This window comes from Amblyomma mixtum, chromosome 3, assembly GCF_055824585.1.
Source record: "Amblyomma mixtum isolate Tamu chromosome 3, ASM5582458v1, whole genome shotgun sequence".
NCBI lineage: Eukaryota > Metazoa > Arthropoda > Arachnida > Ixodida > Ixodidae > Amblyomma > Amblyomma mixtum.
This window is the reverse complement of record NC_143014.1, coordinates 345,534,502-345,553,490: the sequence shown is the minus strand read 5'-3', so window position 1 is coordinate 345,553,490 and position 18,989 is coordinate 345,534,502. Positions and strand designations below refer to the sequence as shown.

The window sequence follows — 18,989 nt, the reverse complement described above, 5'->3', positions numbered from 1 at the left end:
TTTGATATCTTGAAATAAAAAATGCCGCCAGGGCTTACTTTCGGGAAGGGGCTTTTGTGCTCAAGGGCAGCTAGAAGTTCAGTCGAGGCTTGAAATAAATCAGAGATCTGTTGGCAGATTAGCACTAGGTGCCCAAGGAAAAAAACACCAATAAGGCAGTACAGGGGGACATGGGCTAGGCATCGATTGAAGCACGGGAAGCTCAGAAGAAATTATTGAATGAAGAACGCCTGAGGAAATTGAAGGATAACAGGTGGGCCTCTAAGGTGTATAAATACTTGTACAGAAAGAGCGCTGACTCCAGTGGCAGAAAAGGACTAGGAAACTAACTAGTTAGTATGCAGGAAGCCTAACTAATTAGTATGCATTAAACAGTAGGACGGAGAAATGATGAGCTTTAAATTAAACAACAAGTTAAAAAGCGAGGAAGGTAAAAACTAGATGAATTCAAGAGAAAAGTAGCACACTGTAGAACTGAATAGAACTGGCTAAGGCAAATCAGGAAGCAATAGTCCCTTGGTAACTCAGGAGAGAGCGCCCTACTTTTGAAGCGAATAGCTTCACTCAGCTCGTCAACACCGCGCTTCGCGTGAGCCACCCCTTTGCGCCGCCGCGGCGCGCCCTTCTTCCTCTCGCCACCCCCTCCATTCTCCTCCTCGCCACCTGTTTACCCTTCGCCGCTGCTAGCGGTTCTTATTGCGTCTTATCGCGTTATCGCAAAACGTTGCGATAACACCAGAGCGCGGGCGGCGGACATAAAAGAGGCCGCGCGCCGCGGCGCGCTCTCCATCGCCCTCTTCTCCTTCTCGCCACCGGTTTACCCGTTGCCGCTGCTGCGCGGTCTCCGCCGCCGTCCCAAGAGAAGGTTCTTTCGCAAGGCGTTGCGAGAACGCACGTGTGAACGGCGGCGGCGGCCGTAGAAGAGACGCAGACAGTCCCCATGGAAGGAAGAAAAGAATACCCAGAAGTGGTAGCGAGGGAGTTGGCTCAAAATCTACACCGCTACCGTTGTGCTCCCAGTGCATTGTGCGCGAACTGCGACAGCCATGACGTCAAACAGAGCATAACTGCAGCTTTTCGCTTGTATATCCAGGCTTAACCAGAGCTAAGCCACTGCCAATTTTTTGAAGCTATATAAGGGTTTATTTAGCAATCGTAGCTAAAAAAATAAATTTATCTAAGAAAATGATATATGTGCATAGTGTGGAAAGTATGTAGGAACGATCGAAAATCGTGCGCTATAATGAGAAAGTATCCTTCCGGATATGTCGATGTGCCCAGTCACTCTCTCTGAGGCCGTACGGTTCAGACATAACGAAGGTCATGTCAATTAATCTGCGGTAGAATTAGCAAAAAGCGATTGCCTGACTCGTAGTTCAGAAGGTGACGTAAGGATACCAGTTCAGGATTAAAAATTGTAATTAAACAAAAATGGCCAATTTTATACATATAGAAAATACCCTTAAATTTGACAGATTTCTTACAGAAATATGAGGGGGAAAAGCCAAGCAAGGTGGCAACTACCGCCATCCTGTTTCACAGGCTACGCTGCTACAGCTTTCATCCGTCCGTCCGTCCGTCCGTCCCTCTGTCTGTCTGTGTCTGTCTGTCTGTCGGTCGGTCGGTCGGTCGGTCGGTCGGTCGGTCGGTCGGTCGGTCGGTCGGTCGGTCGGTCGGTCGGTCGGTCGGTCGGTCGGTCGGTCGGTCGGTCGGTCGGTCGGTCGGTCGGTCGGTCGGTCGGTCCGTCCGTCCGTCCGTCCATCCGGCGTCGGTGTGCACCGTGGTGCTCTACTGATGCGTCCAGCTGACGGGGCGCGGGGTACTCTACCGGTGAGCCGAGGACGAAGGTCCCGACGGGGTGGACGCCTTCGCATCCCTGCGACGCCGCCGTCTGAGTCTGCCGCTGTACGCGCTCTTGGGCGATGGCGTCCAGACCACGGCGGTCATCTGCAACCAGGTGGGTGGGTCTTCGTGTTGCGTCCCGTTTATTGAAGCTATGGCAGTCACTCCCTGCGGTTCAGGGCGAGGCCGTCATATGTTCGTTACTTTTTGTCGAAGGAGGATATATGCGATAAGCCTTATTTGAAACCAGAACTGTAAGGTTTGGTGGAAACGAGCACTTGCACCGCTGGGGCCCGTTGGAAGTTTTCCAGGCCCGTGTGAAAGCAGCACGCCAAAAGGAACAGACAGTGTGGGAAATTCGGAGAGGTGTTCAGAATGTTTCGTGTACAGATCAGATCGCACTCGTCCACAGTACAGTTAATTACTGTCCAGAGCGCTCGAGTAGTGATGAGGAAATGAAGCAAAAATTTTAAAGCAGGTATATTGACTTTCACTGATAACACTTGCGCTCGAGCGTTGCCGAATAGGCATACGAACCGCACAGGCACAAGCGCCTTGGCCAACAGCAGAGCAGCACGTGAACTTGCTTAACTTCATTTGCTCCGCAGCACGACGCTCGAGCGCTCTAGACAGGTGTGATCGGGTCTGTATACCGAATATGTCCCGAATCGATCTAGCCTCTCTCTGGACAGCTAGCTAGGGTAGTGACCCGCTTCACGCCGTCTCCGTTGCGGAGCTATATAGTCTGTGCGGTCTCAGAATAATATGGACACACCGCTGCAAGTTGGTCCAGTTATTTTACTCAATAAAGGTTGATATATGTGGGGCGAATAAGAGCTGCTACCTGACGGTATAGACGTTTAGACGGAATAGGGACGTGGCAAGGATGTTTGTGGAATATAGGGTACACAACGAAGGACAACAATTCATGCGATCGCACGATATATACCCTAAACATGTAAACGCACCATGGGGTATGTACTAACAAGCGAGGCAGTGAGAGAAACTTTCTTTCATTCCTTCTGAGCGAGCGATTTTACAGAGCGCTGAAATCTGGTCTATACCGATCGCGTTCGCCTCGCCCCGGTCGGGGTTTGCGTCGGAAAGAGCTGGAGCCATTAAGTATGACGAACTTCACTCTCTCTCGACGCCGAACGCTATTTATGTGGGCGTTCCATTACAGAGATGCATTACGAAATCCAGTGCAACTGTCTCGTCGCTTTCTGTTGCATCTCTGCAAACGATCTGACGCAGGTGCGCGGCTCCACCCCGAACGAACTCAGCTCTATGGCCGGCAAGTGGCTACACTCGAAGCAGCTGTTCAGGCTGATGTTCTACCGGTCGCACCGCACATCCACGGCCACGGACGCCGAGTTCTTCGCACACATGGAGCGCATGCGTGACGACCTGGGCCGGATGGGCCTGTTCGTGTCAGCCGTGGTCTCGTTTTATAAGGAGCAGCCCTACGGCCCGCTGTCCCCCAGCAGGTCTCTCCATCACCCCTTTCTTTTCTATTCTGTCGTAGATTCTGTTGTGCAGCGATAAGCGAAGCTAAGAGCTGGGCTCCAAATTGGCAGGACAGCCGGGACACTACAGCCCACGAAACACAAAAAGCGCTAATAGACGTCTAAAATTGTATTGGAAAGAAAAGCTTGACATCTAAAAGAAGGTTCATCTAAGCAGTTTTTTAGACTTAGACGCTTACTAGCCCTCTATTAGCTCTGCTAACGCTACGCTTGTATACGGCTAGAAAACTTCTGAGGTAGAAGGTTTCTAGAATTTTTTTAGACGTTCCTTTTTTTCCCCGAAATGGTTGCCTGGATTATTTTATGCATTTCAAGACTGATTTTAGTGCTGCCTTTAAACCCTCTAAAGCTTTAAAAATTTTCGTTCATTTTTCTGGTATACACCACTCAAAAAAGAGCTCAAAGCTGATTTGCAATGACCCGAACATTGAGCCCACATTACAAGGGATGTGTGGCTGTAGCAATGAGCCATAAATGCATGTGCTAGCACACTTTTCAGTCACTGCGTTACTCTTTATTGAATACAGTGCATACACCCACAGAAAAAAATAAAAGGACCAGGAAATTAATGTTTAGAAGCCGCGGAGGAGGTAGCTTCACTGGTTTGGCTGACATTACAACGGTAAGCACTTGGATGGCGGGAAAGTGTCGAGCAGCAACTAATCAAAAATTGATTCGGCCCTGGGCCTTGTCCCACAACGGATGCGTTGATGAACAAGTCGCTGTGATGTGGATGGCAGTGAAGAGCTCGCCAGGTGTTCCAAAAATTGCTTTTCTTGCAAGGAGGATGCCAACTAGACGGTAACAAGGGGAAGTCAAATCCAGCTCTGATCAGCAGCCTGCAGAATGGAAAAATATTAGAGTAACCAAAGGCACAGTCAGTCAGGTGCATGTAGAATGGCCAATGAGGAGTCGGCAGCAAATAAGACCAGGAAATGGCAAGGAGTGACAGCACAGGCAATAAAACAAGCTAACTAAAAACATAGATGCATATGATGTCATTGAAAGCGGCATTTCAGCAGAGTGGTACGGCTAACCAAAAACTGAAGAAGTCAATCACTGTGGAGGCCTTTAACAGAAGCAAAATTCAAACAGCGTGCATGGACACTGAAAGCCAAGCAGTCCATAGCAAGTGCACTGCCTTACTGTGATGCACACTGTACTCACAGAATCCCCTAAGCTGCTTCTTGCAAACAGGCTTTCTCTTACCTGCAAGATGTGGCTGAATCAAAAGTGGTTGAAGGTTCACATCTTGCACCGTCGCACGAAAACATAGCAGAGATGCTGCTGTCCTGGTAATACCTGCATCACTTCATTATACACCAGAGATGGGTTAAATCTTGGACCTTACCTTGACAGCCACACAGAGGCACATCTGAAAGATAAGACAAATAAAAGTGCGTGTGTATAAGGTTCCTAACATTGCGTTGCCAAACAAGCCCTTTGTAATCTGTACGATGAAGCTCAAACAGCGGGCAAGAGATTACTTACACCACTGCACAAGAAGCATTAGTACAGAATCTCACCTCAGAACTGAAACAATCTCCAGGCCAAGTCGTCTGAACAACCAAGTACAAGGTGCTGCGATTAATTTGCGTGAAACTAGACCAGGTCCTTGCTCCTCCGGCCAACAGTTGGAGTTCTAAAGGACAAACAAATAATGGGGCTTGTGTAATGAACATTAGCAAACAGCCTAGACCTATACAAGAAATCATGAAGTGAAAGAAAAGGTGTCAGCTGCAAAGCGTGCTTACCAAAACTTCAGAAGTTGAGCAGGCAAGGAGGTCCTCTGAAAACCATTGTTGAACAGCCTGTACCCAAAACGAAATGTACACAGTGAAGCAGGGACAACGCCAGCTGTGCACGGTGCAATGGTTTTCCAAAAAATAAAAGCAGCCATGCCTGCAAAGAGGTGTAGTACTTCACTGCACTATCAAACAGCCTGCACACGTACAGAGCAGCACCACTACCTTTGTAGTGTAAACTACCTTTGTGCCGGGGCTCTCAATTGTAATGAAATAAAAGCTTGACGCAGTTAAGATACCCAAAGCGTTTTTAACGCGAGTTTCACTGACGGAAATCACAGCAAGGAGAATTGGAGCCCACAGGTGGCCAGATGGGAGTCCTTGGCAAGAATAAAACCCTGCCAGAATGCAATAGAGCACAGACTTTAATCAATGTGTAGGAAAAAATTCCCGCCTTATCAACGTACGCTTAAACAAAGCTAGTCATTTTGAAGCTTTGTCACGTTCATCTTGTCACCGCCTTGGTAAAGAAAGCAACTCGCATGCGAGAGCAGCCTAGTTGTATCCACTCAACAAAAGCTCAAATACATGCAAATGCCCAGTTTTAATACATTCCACGCTGCACTTTGGTGTGTAAAACACTGGCTGATACTGTTTTGTGTTTTGTAAACCAAAGGAGTGACACACTAGCCGACCGTTCAATCAGGCGCGTTAATGGCTTAGCTGAAGCAAGGCCGACACTTTCACCACAGAAGAGAAATGGAAAGTTACTTACTTTTGCGGAAAACGAGGCTCACATCTCAGTGCAACACTGGTCGTAGACGATACCGCAGAAAAAGGGGAAACTGCAAACTGCAGCGGCGTGAAGTGCCAACCAGCGCGGAAAAAAGTGCGCAGCGAAACGTACAACGTACGCAGCATCCACTTCGCGCGCGTAGCTATTTCTGCCTCTGCAACGCCAAATGGCCAAATGAAGCACTAAATTTCTAAACGTAAAAATAAACGAATCATCAAAGAACCAAGAAAGCAAACTGAATCTAATGTTTTGATGTGAAACTAAGCGCTTGCAGCTTGCACTAAGATTTATTTCTTCTTGAAACGGTTAAAACCACTTTGGCAAACTAGCCTGCACCGCCACCGTGCGGAGCGACACCAAGCAGCAAGCTGCGGTGTAAATCAAGAAAGATTATTGCCTCCAAGATCTGCCGATACGAAACGATAGCGCGCGGGTGATCTCGGAGGCCATGAAAAAAGAGCGCGCGAGCGAGCTCGGCGAAGGCGGCGGGAAGGCGGCAATGGCAGCGTACGTTGCGCCTGTCAATCCGCGTGCTCCCGCCAGCTAGGCGAGGCGTAAAAGAGGCGTCCGCAATATGAAGCAAATTTTTTCACTCGCGTAACTACCGTCGGCTTTCAGGTCCATTATATGTTACCTAAATCCAGCCTTACGAGTGGCGGGTTAGCTGCACTCGACGTGGAACGTGATTCGGGCTCCGTAGGAGAAAACGCGCTTTCAGTGTTCGGATACAAAGAGCGATTTTTGCACCGGCGCGCCTGCTTTTCCAAACGTCAAGCAGGAGAGCCATCTAATTTATGTGCCGTGGTTTACAGCATGTTTAATCCACGGCGGCAACTCTCTGCTGATTACTGGGCGCGTCTCCTTGACGTGGTCTCAAGTTCCACGTACGTACGTGTTAGAAGCAAGTCTAGAAAACATCTGACTACAGATGTTTCACAGAAGTACCACAGCAAACGCCTTACTGCAGATGTTTAAGAGACGTCGCAGAGGAAACTTCTTCTTGTCGACATCTATGAGACGCTTGAACGCAGCGCAAGACGTTTGTAGTCATTTGGAGCTGTTCCGAGACGTTTGTAAGAAGTTTTGTGTTTCGTGGGAGGGCTCCTGTATCTGTGAGGCTTTTGATAGCATGGATGTTCTTGATACCGAGACACCCGTGTAGTTAACGCTGTAGTGTTACAGAGCTTATAGTCGGGCACGGGCACAGGACAGACGCAACACTTGTCCTGCTAGACATAGATACCTTGTGTCTTACTCGTGTTTCTGCTATTAACGTCCAGACTATACTAATAAGACACGGCGTGTCTTGTGCTAGTGTATATATTATAAGATCACTCACTGAGACACCCGCAGTCGTCAGGAACAATAGAGGGTCCTCGGCGCAAAGTGTGTGCTGAGTCACTTGCCCAGGCCCTCCAAAGTGCACCTCCAATGCAATTACTTTTTTATCTCTCGCTCATTGCAAACTTCTGATAGAGGAGCGTTCATGCTAGCAGCCCGCAACGGAAGATTGAACATTCAAATAAATAGATACGCGAACAAGCGCCATTTGAATGGACACTGTCTTCAGTTAGGTGTAGGTTTGCTCTAGCCCCACTAGCGGAGCTATCGCTACCCTCCCGGGCCCTGTGATGGTCGCGGTGGCATTGGTAATGACTGTAGAGGGCGCTGGTTCAGCCCTATAAATAGAGACGCTGGCGACAATAAAGGGTCTTTGGCTTCCGGTCTTGAGAGCGTTCACTGCTGCGGCTCCGTCCGCTGGCATGGGTCCAGGCTAGGCCTAGTAGCCGGCCCAACTCTGCAACCCTGCCATCTCGGCAATCTCTACATGGTGTCAGAAGTCTTTGAATTCTGTTTTTTTCTTTTTTTTTTAAATCTTTAGGCTATCTCAAGACCATCTGAAGACCAAGACCATCTGCAGCGCCATGGGCGCGTTGTCTTCGACTGAGACGCAACCTCGATTCGCGGGTTTGTCTGGCCTAGCGCCGCCACCAGCGTTCGACTTCGATGACCCGGCCTCCTGGTTATCGTGGGTGGAGCAATTTGAAGATTTTGCTGTCGCCACGGGTGCATCTTCAGCAACGGATGAAGTAAGAATACGCACAGTTCTTTATTGCATGGGCGTTCAAGCGCGCCGCATCGTCTCTTCTCTTGGGCTCACCGAGTTAGAAAGCGCGTCGTATGGCGAAGTTAAACAACGCTTCACGGCTAACTTCATTCATCCAGTGAACGAAGTTCATAAAAGCTTTCGCTTCCATAAGCGTGTACAACAACCATCCGAGAGCGTGGACGCGTTCTATTCCACCCTGCGTTCGATGGTAAAGAAATGCAACTACGGCTCTTCCAGCGTCGAAGACAGGATGGTTCGTGACCGCTTCGTTGTTGGCCTGTTCGATACTAAGCTTACGTAACAGCTTTCCCGAACGCCGGATTTGACTCTCGAGAAGGCGCTTTTACATGCCCGCTTGTATGAGGACGCGCAGAAGGAAAGCAAGGAACGAGCGTACAACGGTACTTTGCCTGTGCATGTGGACGCCACCGCGCGTCGCAAATCCATTCCGAGAGACGCTCGTCGAAACGCTTCGGAAAAACCCTGCAACTTCTGCGGACGCGAAGCTCATACACGTGATACCTGCCCTGCGCGGAACGCTGCATGCAGGTTCTGCAAAAAAAAGGTCATTTTGAGAGCGTCTGCGTCACCAAGCAACGCTCATTCGCAAGACATTCGCACTCCCTTTCTGTACATCCTATCAAGAAGGAGAAGACGGAGAACGCCAAGTTCCTGTGTGTCAAGGTCAACGGACGTCCTCTTGAATTTAAAGTGGACTCTGGTGCAGAAGTGACTGTGGTTCCCGCCACTTTTCCAGGCATTCCCACGCGGCTGGACGCGCCGGAGGGTCGCCTTACCGTGCCAGACAACCGGCAGTTGAGGGTTGCTTGTCATTTTTTAGCTACCCTCGAATGGAAAGGTCGCACATCGCAGCAGAGAGTCTACGTCCTGCCATCGCAGTCGACGCCACTTCTGGGTTATCCAGCCATCACAGCTCTTGGAGTTGTTCATTTCGTTGATGCGCTGGCACGGTCGCAAGTAATTCAGGCTCCTCCTTCTCATTCTCCTGGTCAGTTGCCGACGCAGGATATTTTTGAAGGCTTAGGGACTTTTGGTGCGGAGTACACTATCCGACTAAAACCGAACGCTGTACCTTTTGCTCTGAGCGTCCCACGTAGGATTCCCCTGCCCCTCCATAACGTGGTTAAAGATGAACTTGACTCGCTTGAAAGACTGGGAGTTATTAGGCGTATTGACAAGCCAACGGCATGGTGTGCAGGCTTGGTGGTAGTTCATAAAGTTTCAGGTGGATACCGCCTCTGTGTGGATCTGACCAAACTTAACAAGGAGGTTCTCAGGGAAAGGCACGTTTTACCTATGGTTGAATGGGTCCTAGGACAATTAGGTGATGCCAAAGTATTCTCAAAGCTGGACGCTACTGCCGGATTTCATCAAATCCGTCTTTCGGAAGATTGTCATGAATTCACTACATTCATCACGCCTTTTTGTCGTTACTGCTACTGTCGTTTACCGTTTGGAATAACATCTGCTCCGGAATTCTTTCAAAGGGAAATGGCTAGAATCTTGGAAGGTCAATCTAATGTTGTTAATATGATTGATGACACTCTGGTTTTTGGGAAAGATAAAGAGGAACACGACCAGAAGTTATCTGAAGTTCTGGATCGTCTAAGCAAAGCAGGTGTAAAGCTTAACAAAAACATACGTTGTTTTGGCCAACGGCAAATAGAATTTCTAGGCGTAGTTGTGAGTGAAAACGGTATTTCTCCGGGTCCTGACAAGCTTGAAGCTATCCGTTCTTTACCAACTCCGACAGATGTTTATAGTGTTCGCCGGTTTCTTGGTATGGTGAATCATATTGGTAGCTTCCTTCCAAATCTGTCACAGCCTACAGCACCGATTAGAGAACTCCTAAATAAGCATAGTGACTGGTACTGGGGTCTTATGCAAGAGTTAGCTTTGAACAAGGTCAAAACAATGCTCACGTCTTCACTGTGTGTAGCTAAGTATCATCCAAGCTACAACATAACTTTGTCATGTGATGCCAGCTCTTTTCGCATTGGCACAGTTCTTTTGCAAGAACAGCCCACTGGTGAGCTACGTCCTGTAGCATTTGCGTCTCGTGCTCTGTCAGAGGCAGAAAAACGCTACACCCAGACCGAAAAAGAGGCTCTAGCAGTGACATGAGCAATTTACCGATTTGACCAGTTCATTCGTGGTATCTCATTTATTCTGGAAACGGATCATCAACCTCTAGTAACTCTTCTAGGGAAATCAGTTCTTGACATGATGCCATCTAGGATTCAGAGGTTCCGTATCAAACTGATGTGATATCAGTTCCGAGTTGTTTATGTTAGACACGCTGTCTCGCACTCCAGTAGCTCTACCTCCCCAACAAGTGGATATGGTCGAAACATTCTTACAGCTGCATATTTCAGCAATCACTGAGACTCGTCTAATCAGTCCTGATGATGTTCGCAGCCATCAACAGCAGGATGCAGAATGTACCCTTTTAACTCAATACTGTACTCAGGGTTGGCCGCGTAAGCAAAGGCTTCCACAATACATCAAAAAATATTGGGAGTATAGAGGTGATTTGTCCCTCATAGATAACATTCTCTTTAAAGGGGTGGAGACACCAAATTTTTGTGTTATATCACTGGGTTGTAAATAATGCGTAGCGATTCAGTGAGCATGGAACACCATCTCAGAAGCATGAACTCGCATTATATTATTAATAATCGTATTATTTGTACCCAGCAGTTTCGGTTTCGGTTCGTAGTTGCCAGCTTTTGCCAGGCTCTTGCATGACGTCAAAAACCAGACAATGCGTTGTCACGTGGGTCCGGAAAGCCGTGACGTCGTGTAGGCATGTCGTCTGCTTGACACGGCCGTGGTGCGCGTAAACACAGAGAGCCGGGCGGAGGGCAAGTCGAACAGCTCCGAGTCGGAAAGAAGAGTTTTATTTCGGCGAAGACACCGATTATGAGGAATCGCGGGATGACGCAGACGAGGAAGAAGACGCCGCGGTTCGAACCCCGACAACCACTTCCTTTTTGATCCGCTGGCCAGAGATTCCGAAGAGGAGGCAGGCGTCAGGCCCAACGCAGCTCAGATTGTGCCAGCGAACGCCGAGCGTGTAGGCAACGTCAAATGGTAAAGGCGCGCTCACACTAGGCCGACGATCGGCCGATTTCAGTCTGGCGATGGTCGGCGGCAGCGATTTTCGTGCCGTCGGCGCGTCTGTCACACTGCGCAGACGCCGACCGAGCGCCGGTCGTCGCCTCACGAGCGCATCGCCGACGCGTCGCCAAGATAGCAGGCGTCGGCCGACCCGTGTGTCACACTCTGCCGACAACAGCGCCGACCTCACGCCGACGTTGTCCCATCCCGACAGCTCGACGCTGCTGCTTCTTGCGCGCTGCTCGTCTGCTAGCTCCGCTGATGAAGGCGTCGTGGAAATCGAACTTATCTTCTATTATGGGACGAGTTCGCACTAAAGCGATGTGTAGAGTAGGCCTTTTATTATAGCACAGTCGACTTCCAAAGCGCCGTCAACTGCGGAAGCGAGACCACCTAGGCCTAGCGACGACTAGGGCAGCCTGGGACCAGCGCGCAGTTCAGGCGCGTTCACACTAGGCCGACGGGACCCCCAGGTCGACGCGACAGCGACGCCGACGGTCGCGTCGGCCAACCTGGCCGTTCCCCGACTAGCCAGTCACACTGCACCGACGACGACGACGACGCCCCAGCGACCAAGCGTCTTCCTAGTGTGACAACGCCGCCGTCCAAAACGAGACCCGTTGGCCGACGTGCCTTGGACATACCGGTGGCCGAGCGAAAACATTCGCCGACCAAAAACAAGTAGCGAGCTCAGAGCGCGAAGTGCAATCATTATTTAGACAAATAATGCACGCGCAGCAACATTCATCAAGCCATATGGCCACTTGGCCGACGCGCCGCACTGATCGTCGCTTGCGAACTTCCGCGCCCCACTGCAAGCAGGGACACGGAGCGGTGAGCATCGCTGCGCCGCTCTACCCAAGCTCCGCCCGCAACCGGTGTCGCACTTCGCCGCCGTACAGCAGTCCCTCAGAAAGACTGCTCGAGCAGCGACAAAGCATGCCTGCTTATGTTTCGAGCTTTCGGCAACGGCATCGCTCGCGGGCGCTCCGGGCGACGAGCTCTTCTACTGCCTGGTTGCCGTGGTCGTCGCTAGGCCTATAGCCTCTTCCGCATCGAAGCCGCAGCGGCCGGCGCTTCGGAAGTCGCCTGAGCTATAATAAGAGGCCTACTCTACATATCGCTTTACTGTCAACAGCATCATCTCACAATAAAATAATAGTATGGTAAATCTCCACGACGTCTTCAGCAGCGAAGCGAGCGGGCGCCAGGCGAGCCGGACCGCAACGTCGGGCCAGCGGCAGCTGCGAGGCGGTTGTGGCAAAAAGTTTGCTCGTATCACAGTCGTTACCTTTGCCAGCTGCTCAGTATTCGTCAGCGATCCTCAAAAATGACACATTTTTCACATTTCTTATCCCAGGGTTTATTATTTACGTCAAGAACACATTTTAGCTCCTTTTTATGACACGCCGGCAGACGGGATCCAGGCTGGCCGGCCGGCCGGCCGGCATGCTCGGCGTACTTCACGTTCGCACAAGAAAATACATAACATCCATGATACCAGAGAATGCTTCCTACATTAGAGCACGGGCAATATGCCTGTGCAAAAGTGGATCTTTCGGCAACGCCGGGCGTAAAGCACCGTCGCACTCGCGAGCGTGCAGAAAAAAAAAAAGACTCGTGAGCACTCGTAACCAAGGTTGCTAGGCCGCGAAACCGCAAAACTTGGTCCCGTACGTCAGAAAACTGTGCAATGACGTAGGAAATACTTGCTTGTGTTTTCTTCTCTGTTCCTACGTCACATTGATGCACTAGCGATGGCCCAGACTTCAAGAGTGAGCATTTTCACAAACTTTAAAATGAAATTAAAATATGTTCTAGACCTCCCTTAAATTTAATACTTCGCTCTTATGGTCCTCACATAAAAAGGAAACGTATGGCAGTCTTTTGTACAACCTTGGAATTTGATGTCTCTACCCCTTTAAGGACCATAGACTTGTCATCCCTGCTTCTCTCAAAAAGGTGACATTAGAACTTCTCCACGAGGGTCACCAGGGTATCAATAGAACACGCCAACGGGCGCAAGAAGCTGTTTGGTGGTTTGGCATGTCTCAACAGATCCGTGACAAGGTACTCATGTGCCGACAATGTGCTTCAACACGAATCCCTCGTCAGGAGCCACATATGGTTACAAAAACTCCTTTGATGCCACGGGAGGAGGTTGGCATAGATTTGTTCAAGCACAGAGGTCATGATTATCTGTTGGTAGTCGACTATTACTCGAGATATCCAGATGTCATTCACCTGAAGAATACAACTTCTGTTGACGTTGTAAATGCCATCAAAAGCATCTTTGCTCGATTCGGCATACCCAAGCTAGTAAGAAGCGACAATGGCGGAATCCTTGCGGCGGTGGCGGAATCCTTGGGGAAAAAACTAAAGTCATCTTCAAAGGCTGCCAGGCCAGTAGAAGTGAAAACAAGAAAGTTGGAAGTCATGCCTTACTTCCACAAGGCTTCACATGGTCTGAAAAAAGTGGCTCAGAAGTTTGATGTCACTAATGGCATTTTCTGCCCCTTGCAAACTGCCCGGTTTGTGCGCCCAAACCTCTGCAGACCTGCGCAGAACTGGTGTTTGCAAGACCAAACACCAGACCATGTTCACCACATGCGCATTGGGCGTGGTGTATTCAATCCCATTGTCATGTGGGAAAATCTACCTAGGCCAAACCGGAGCATGCTTGAATGAGCGCCTGAGGCAACATCGCACAACTTTGGGCACTGGCACAGGCAGCAATCTAGCCTTGCATATCAAGGACTGCAAGTGTACTCCTAGTTTTCACACTACCCGCATTATCGGGCGGGGGAAATCTAAACATGAGCGTGAGATATTGGAGCCTTTCCTGATCAGAAAGAATAGGCAGAAATGCGTCAGTGAGCCGTCCGTGATTATCACCGAAAAAGAGTGCAAGTTTTTATCATTATAGTAGCCATGTCACCATGTGGTGCGCGAAGTGTATTGTCTGTAGGGTGTGTGCGCAGGCAGGAAATTCTTTTAAATTGAGCAATTCTTCATCGCAATAAATCAGTTGTAAGTCCAGCGTTGTGGTGTGTGCCTTCTTTGTTCTTGTGTTGCGTCTTTTTTCGCTGGTTCCCTTTATTTGCAATATGAACCAACTAGCCCAGCAGTTTGCACTCCTCACCTCAGTTCTCTTCAAAGCTCTTTTCCTCCTTTGCGGGTCAGTATGGTTTCGAACATAGAACGTCAAGCCCTAATTACCCGCATTCGAACGGTGAAGTTGAGCGAATGGTTCGCACCATCAAAGACATCTTCACCAAGCGTTCAGATCCATTTCTGGGATGGTTGGCCTATCGTAATACTCCGGGTGTCACTGGTTACAGCCCAGCGCAGCTATTGTTAGGTAGGAGATTGAGAACAAGGTTGTCAATGGCTAAGTGCCAGTTGAGACTCAAATGGCCGTCATCTACGACTTTCCACTCCAGGGATCGGCAGGCTTGCCAGCTTCAGAAGAAGCATTACGACGAAAGGCATGCAGCCAGTCGTCAGAGAGATCGAGAAGCTGGGGATCGTGTTTGGGTCCGAGATGTAAAAACTCCTGCGGTGGTACTTAGTCCAGCAGCCCGACCACGCTGCTATGTGGTGGAGACTCCGACTAAGATTCTAGTCCGCAACAGGATTCATTTGATGCCTTTTGTCAATGACATTTCTGTTCCGCAGTCGACAGAGCTTGTGTGGAATGACAACGGCCACTCGACCTTGCCTACTCAAACAGAAGCAGCATCAGGAGAGTCCTCGGGCACAAGCACTGAACCTCAGTGTTCAAGAACGCTGTCGTCTCCGACAAGTGCACTTGACAGCAGCCCTGTTTCTACACCACCTCGAGGGTTGCACGGTACCTCACCTCATCGTGAGATGCTACAGTCTTCGCCAGAAGAAGTCCTGGACGATCTCCCCTCTTCGCCACCACCTGGGCGCACTACAAGATCAGGCCGACGTGTGAGGACACCTCGCAGACTGAACCTGTGATGCTACAATACAGTGAACTGTGTCGTGTGCGTGATGGGGGTCAATGTGTCGGGAAGGGGAGATGTAGAGGGCGCTGGTTCAGCCCTATAAATAGAGACGCCGGCGACAATAAAGGGTCTTTGGCTTCCGGTCTTGGGAGCGTTCACTGCTGCGGCTCCGTCCGCTGGCATGGGTCCAGGCTAGGCCTAGTAGCCGGCCCAAGTCTGCAACCCTGCCATCTCGGCAATCTCTACAATGACAATTAGTATGACGGAGGGATCAGAATTAAAAAGTAAACGGTGGGAGGCAGTCCTTTGGAAACTGAACGGTAAGGATTTGTACAGTCGCTCAGGGTGAACACCTGAACCACGCCGTGAGGACGTTAAGAGAGATGAGTGAAGGACGAGGTTAAGCCATTTAAGCCCTGTTCCACGAAGAGTAAGGTATAAGGTTCATTCACAGTGATTCCCGTCGTGGCCGCGAGGGGGAGCGGCCTACTGTCGCTGGTGCAGGACATCGTGGTTCTACGCACGCACGACTTGACGCCTACCCCGGAACGAGCGGCCGCCTGTCCGATGCCGATCGCCCTGAACGGCGCGACGCGGGCGCCGAGCATGTCACGGCTGCTGGTCGACCTCCGGGAGACGATGCTCGACTTCGAGCAGTCAATGGCACCCCGGCTGCTCTTCAGCGTCACCTTCGAGGCGGCCAGCTACTTCCTCAACAGCTCGAGCTCTTTCCACGTGGGTCCCCCTCTCTCGCAATAAAGCTATGCGACAGAGGAGAGCACATTACAAAGCTGATTTTGACCTGCTCAAAAGCCAGCTTTTGTTATGCGCGCTACGATGTCTTTACAACTAACTTTCCTGCTAGAAAATTCTGACCCGAAAGACGCGGGTTCGATCCCGGCCGCGGCGGCCGAATTTCGATGAAGGCGAAATTCTAGAGGTCCGCGGGCGGTGCGATGTCAGTGCACGTTAAAGAACCCCAGGTGGTCGAAATTTCCGGAGCCCTTCACTACGGCGTCCCTCATAGCCTGAGTTGTTTCGCGACGTTAAACCCGAATAAACCAACTGAACCAAATTCTGCGAGTAAATTTAAAAAATCGCTTCCCTGGGTGTAACTATAACTGGCACCATCTGTCGGCCGCCGATAACAAACAGCGCGTTGCTGACTTGATGAGTTCCACTGGTCACTGACCATGGACCAGTGAATGCCTTCAAGCCATGATTCCTGACCAGAAGGTATGCCGTCGAACCCTCGACTTCAGCGCCTAACTGAATGCGTCCACGCATGATTTCGCGTCACACCGCAGCCGAATTGTCGGAGACTGAACCGTACTAACTTTAGAGCTTTTCAGTTCAAATACTTACTACCAATGGGCTCCAATTAAATGGAGCCCAATGCGTTCTCTCTGTAAAAATTTCTCGCTTTGGACTTGGACGACTTAACCCAAACCCGGTCTTGCCACTTATTTTTGAAGTGTTAACACAAAATATTTACGGCTGTTCCACATAGTTCAACCTTAGCTGGTAGGACTACTACCCCAGGCAGGCTGTGGTTCCGGGATAAAACCCCGGACCAGGACGGATTTTTCTTCAACCGCGAAGTTTCGAAGAAAGCTATATAGCTTCCCTTCCAGTTATATGACGGCTCTCAAGAGGATGCTGACGGTAACTGCTATGTACTCTTTACTGATACGCACCTTTTCCTAGAAAACAAAGAACAGTTCAGCAATCTCAGTCCTTAAATATAAATTACATTTAAGCGTCATGGCAATGGTACATGGTATGTGGCGTTTAATGTCCTAATACGGCATGTGCGCAGGAAGGGGTACCCGCGGTCAAAATGGCGACTGACTCGAACTACTGGCAGACGTGCGAGATGACCGCCAAGATGGGCTACAAGCATCACTACTCGCGCCACGGCGACTGTCACGTGGTGCACAAGGACAGCTTCTGGCAGGCTGGCTTCGGACCGAACTCTTCGCGACTGTTCGACGCCACGCGCCATTTTGCCGGCGTCGTGCTGTTCGCAATGCACGCCGACGACGCCAGGGGTCGCTGCGGAGAGCAGCACGGCCAGACCAATCATGTGCGGCGATCGCCTGACCACTTTGCTACGCCCCCTGCAACCGCCCGAAAGGGCTAACGACGGCGGGCTTTGTGACACTTGAGACGTAACTGAGACTGCTTCTTTTATTCCTCTACGGCTCATGTGCAAACCAGTGGAACCAGTGGCACCAGTGGATGTTCAAACGGGAGCTATGGGTTGCAGAACATCCATGCTAGTACCGGGATAAATTTAATAGAAGGAACAAGGAACTTCGAATGCAAGAATGTTTCGGACCGCATCGTGTACACTACCTCTCATGATGTTCATTCTTGAAACAACGCAAACAACACAAGGACGCAGGAACAGACGAACACACGTTGAGTTTTATTGATGGTCGACTTTTATTGTGAGTATTCAGTTTTATTAATGAGGAGTTTTATTGGCTTATTTGAAGCAGTTCTTGCGTTCTTTCACCTTATTTATTTTTTATTCCGTTGTGCAGCTATAGCAGAGAGCATCACCTGTGGTTATGTGGCCTAGAGGCGGGCCAAAGCAGGGACCCTTGCGCATGAGCTCGAAAAACAATTTTCAACTTAAGGTAAGGAGAAATGTATGCATTTTTCAGTGATATTCAATGTTGATATTAATTTAGATGAGTACATAGCGATTGAGCAAATTACGAAAAAACCAAAAAGGCATTTTTCTTCAACTTGCCTTTTGGCAGGAGTTTTTGGAAGAAAACTTCCGGCCCCCCAAAAAGGAATGATTCTGAAGCGTTTAGATCAAATGGTTATCAGTAAATGGCGAACAGTTTTTGGCTCCAGTGGATGGTTTAGAACCGGCGGTCTAAAATAGATTTTTGTCATTTTTTTAGAACCGCTCGAAAAAAATTTATCACTAGGCCCGGCGCAATAAAAGCTCAGTTGGAGGCCCAAAGATGTCGGAGCTAGTTCTTCATCGCCTTAGCTCCGAACGTAGCTCCGAAAGAGACAAACTTTCTTGAAGCACTCATTTCTCCTCTTCCTCCATTTTCCTATCACTCCATTCCAGTACGCTGTGAAATCGCTGCTAAAAAAATAAAAAAGAAAGAAAGAATGACGTTTGCCTAAGGTTGCTTGTAAAATTTTGAGTGCATATCCTTGCAAATATGGCCTAAAATTGACTAAAATGGACGGAAACAGCGTCAGCAGCATCCGATTTCAACAATTCGGACCCGTGGGTTGCACCTGTGTGGGAACAGGGTACAGTGACGTCAGAAGGTACGAGGGTCATCCCAAAATTAAGGTCTCCAGTTACTTTATAAATCGAAAGAAATGTTTGTTTTAAGCAATTTACAAATCACTTAAAAGGCAGACCATTCTTCTACTTTTCCACATAATTGCCGTTTCGGTCTAAGTATTTATGCAGACGCTGGGGCAGTTTTTGTATGCCCATGTCTTACCAGCTCGCCGCCATGCCGTTGAGGAAGCGTTTGACCGCATCTTTCCCTTCATCATCATCGGTGAAGCGCCTTCCAGCGAGATGTTCTTTTAGCTTTGGAAACAAGTGGTAGTCACTTGGTGCGAAGTCCGGACAGTAAGGCGGGTGGCTGATGACGTTCCATCCGAACTGTTGGAGGACAGCAACGGTTTGGCAGGCAACGTGGGGGCGAGCGTTGTCGTGGAGAAGACTCACGCCCTTGCTCAGCGTTCCTTTTCTGAGATTTTTAATCGCACATCTGAGTTTCTTAACGGTCCCATAATATCTGTCCGCGTTTACTGTGCTGCCAGAAGCCATGAAGTCTACCAACAATACCCTTTTTCGGTCAC

At 49.5% G+C, this 18,989-nt stretch overlaps 1 protein-coding gene and 1 long non-coding RNA gene across 2 annotated transcripts; one reads left to right on the top strand and one right to left on the bottom strand.

Annotated features, from left to right (window-relative positions):
* The first annotated feature begins 1,777 nt into the window (after positions 1 to 1,777).
* Positions 1,778 to 17,277, top strand: LOC149356229 (uncharacterized). The gene is made up of 4 exons (XM_089577760.1): positions 1,778 to 1,957; positions 3,097 to 3,329; positions 15,617 to 15,869; positions 16,954 to 17,277. The coding sequence occupies exons 2-4, from the start codon at positions 3,130 to 3,132 to the stop codon at positions 17,275 to 17,277; spliced, it is 777 nt and encodes a 258-aa protein (XP_089433886.1). The 5' UTR covers positions 1,778 to 1,957; positions 3,097 to 3,129.
* On the bottom strand, positions 4,892 to 6,022 carry LOC149356230 (uncharacterized). The gene is made up of 3 exons (XR_016289804.1): positions 5,889 to 6,022; positions 5,123 to 5,179; positions 4,892 to 5,010 (listed from the first exon to the last, which is right to left on the bottom strand). It is a non-coding gene; the product is annotated as an uncharacterized LOC149356230 (long non-coding RNA).
* Positions 17,278 to 18,989: the final 1,712 nt, after the last annotated feature.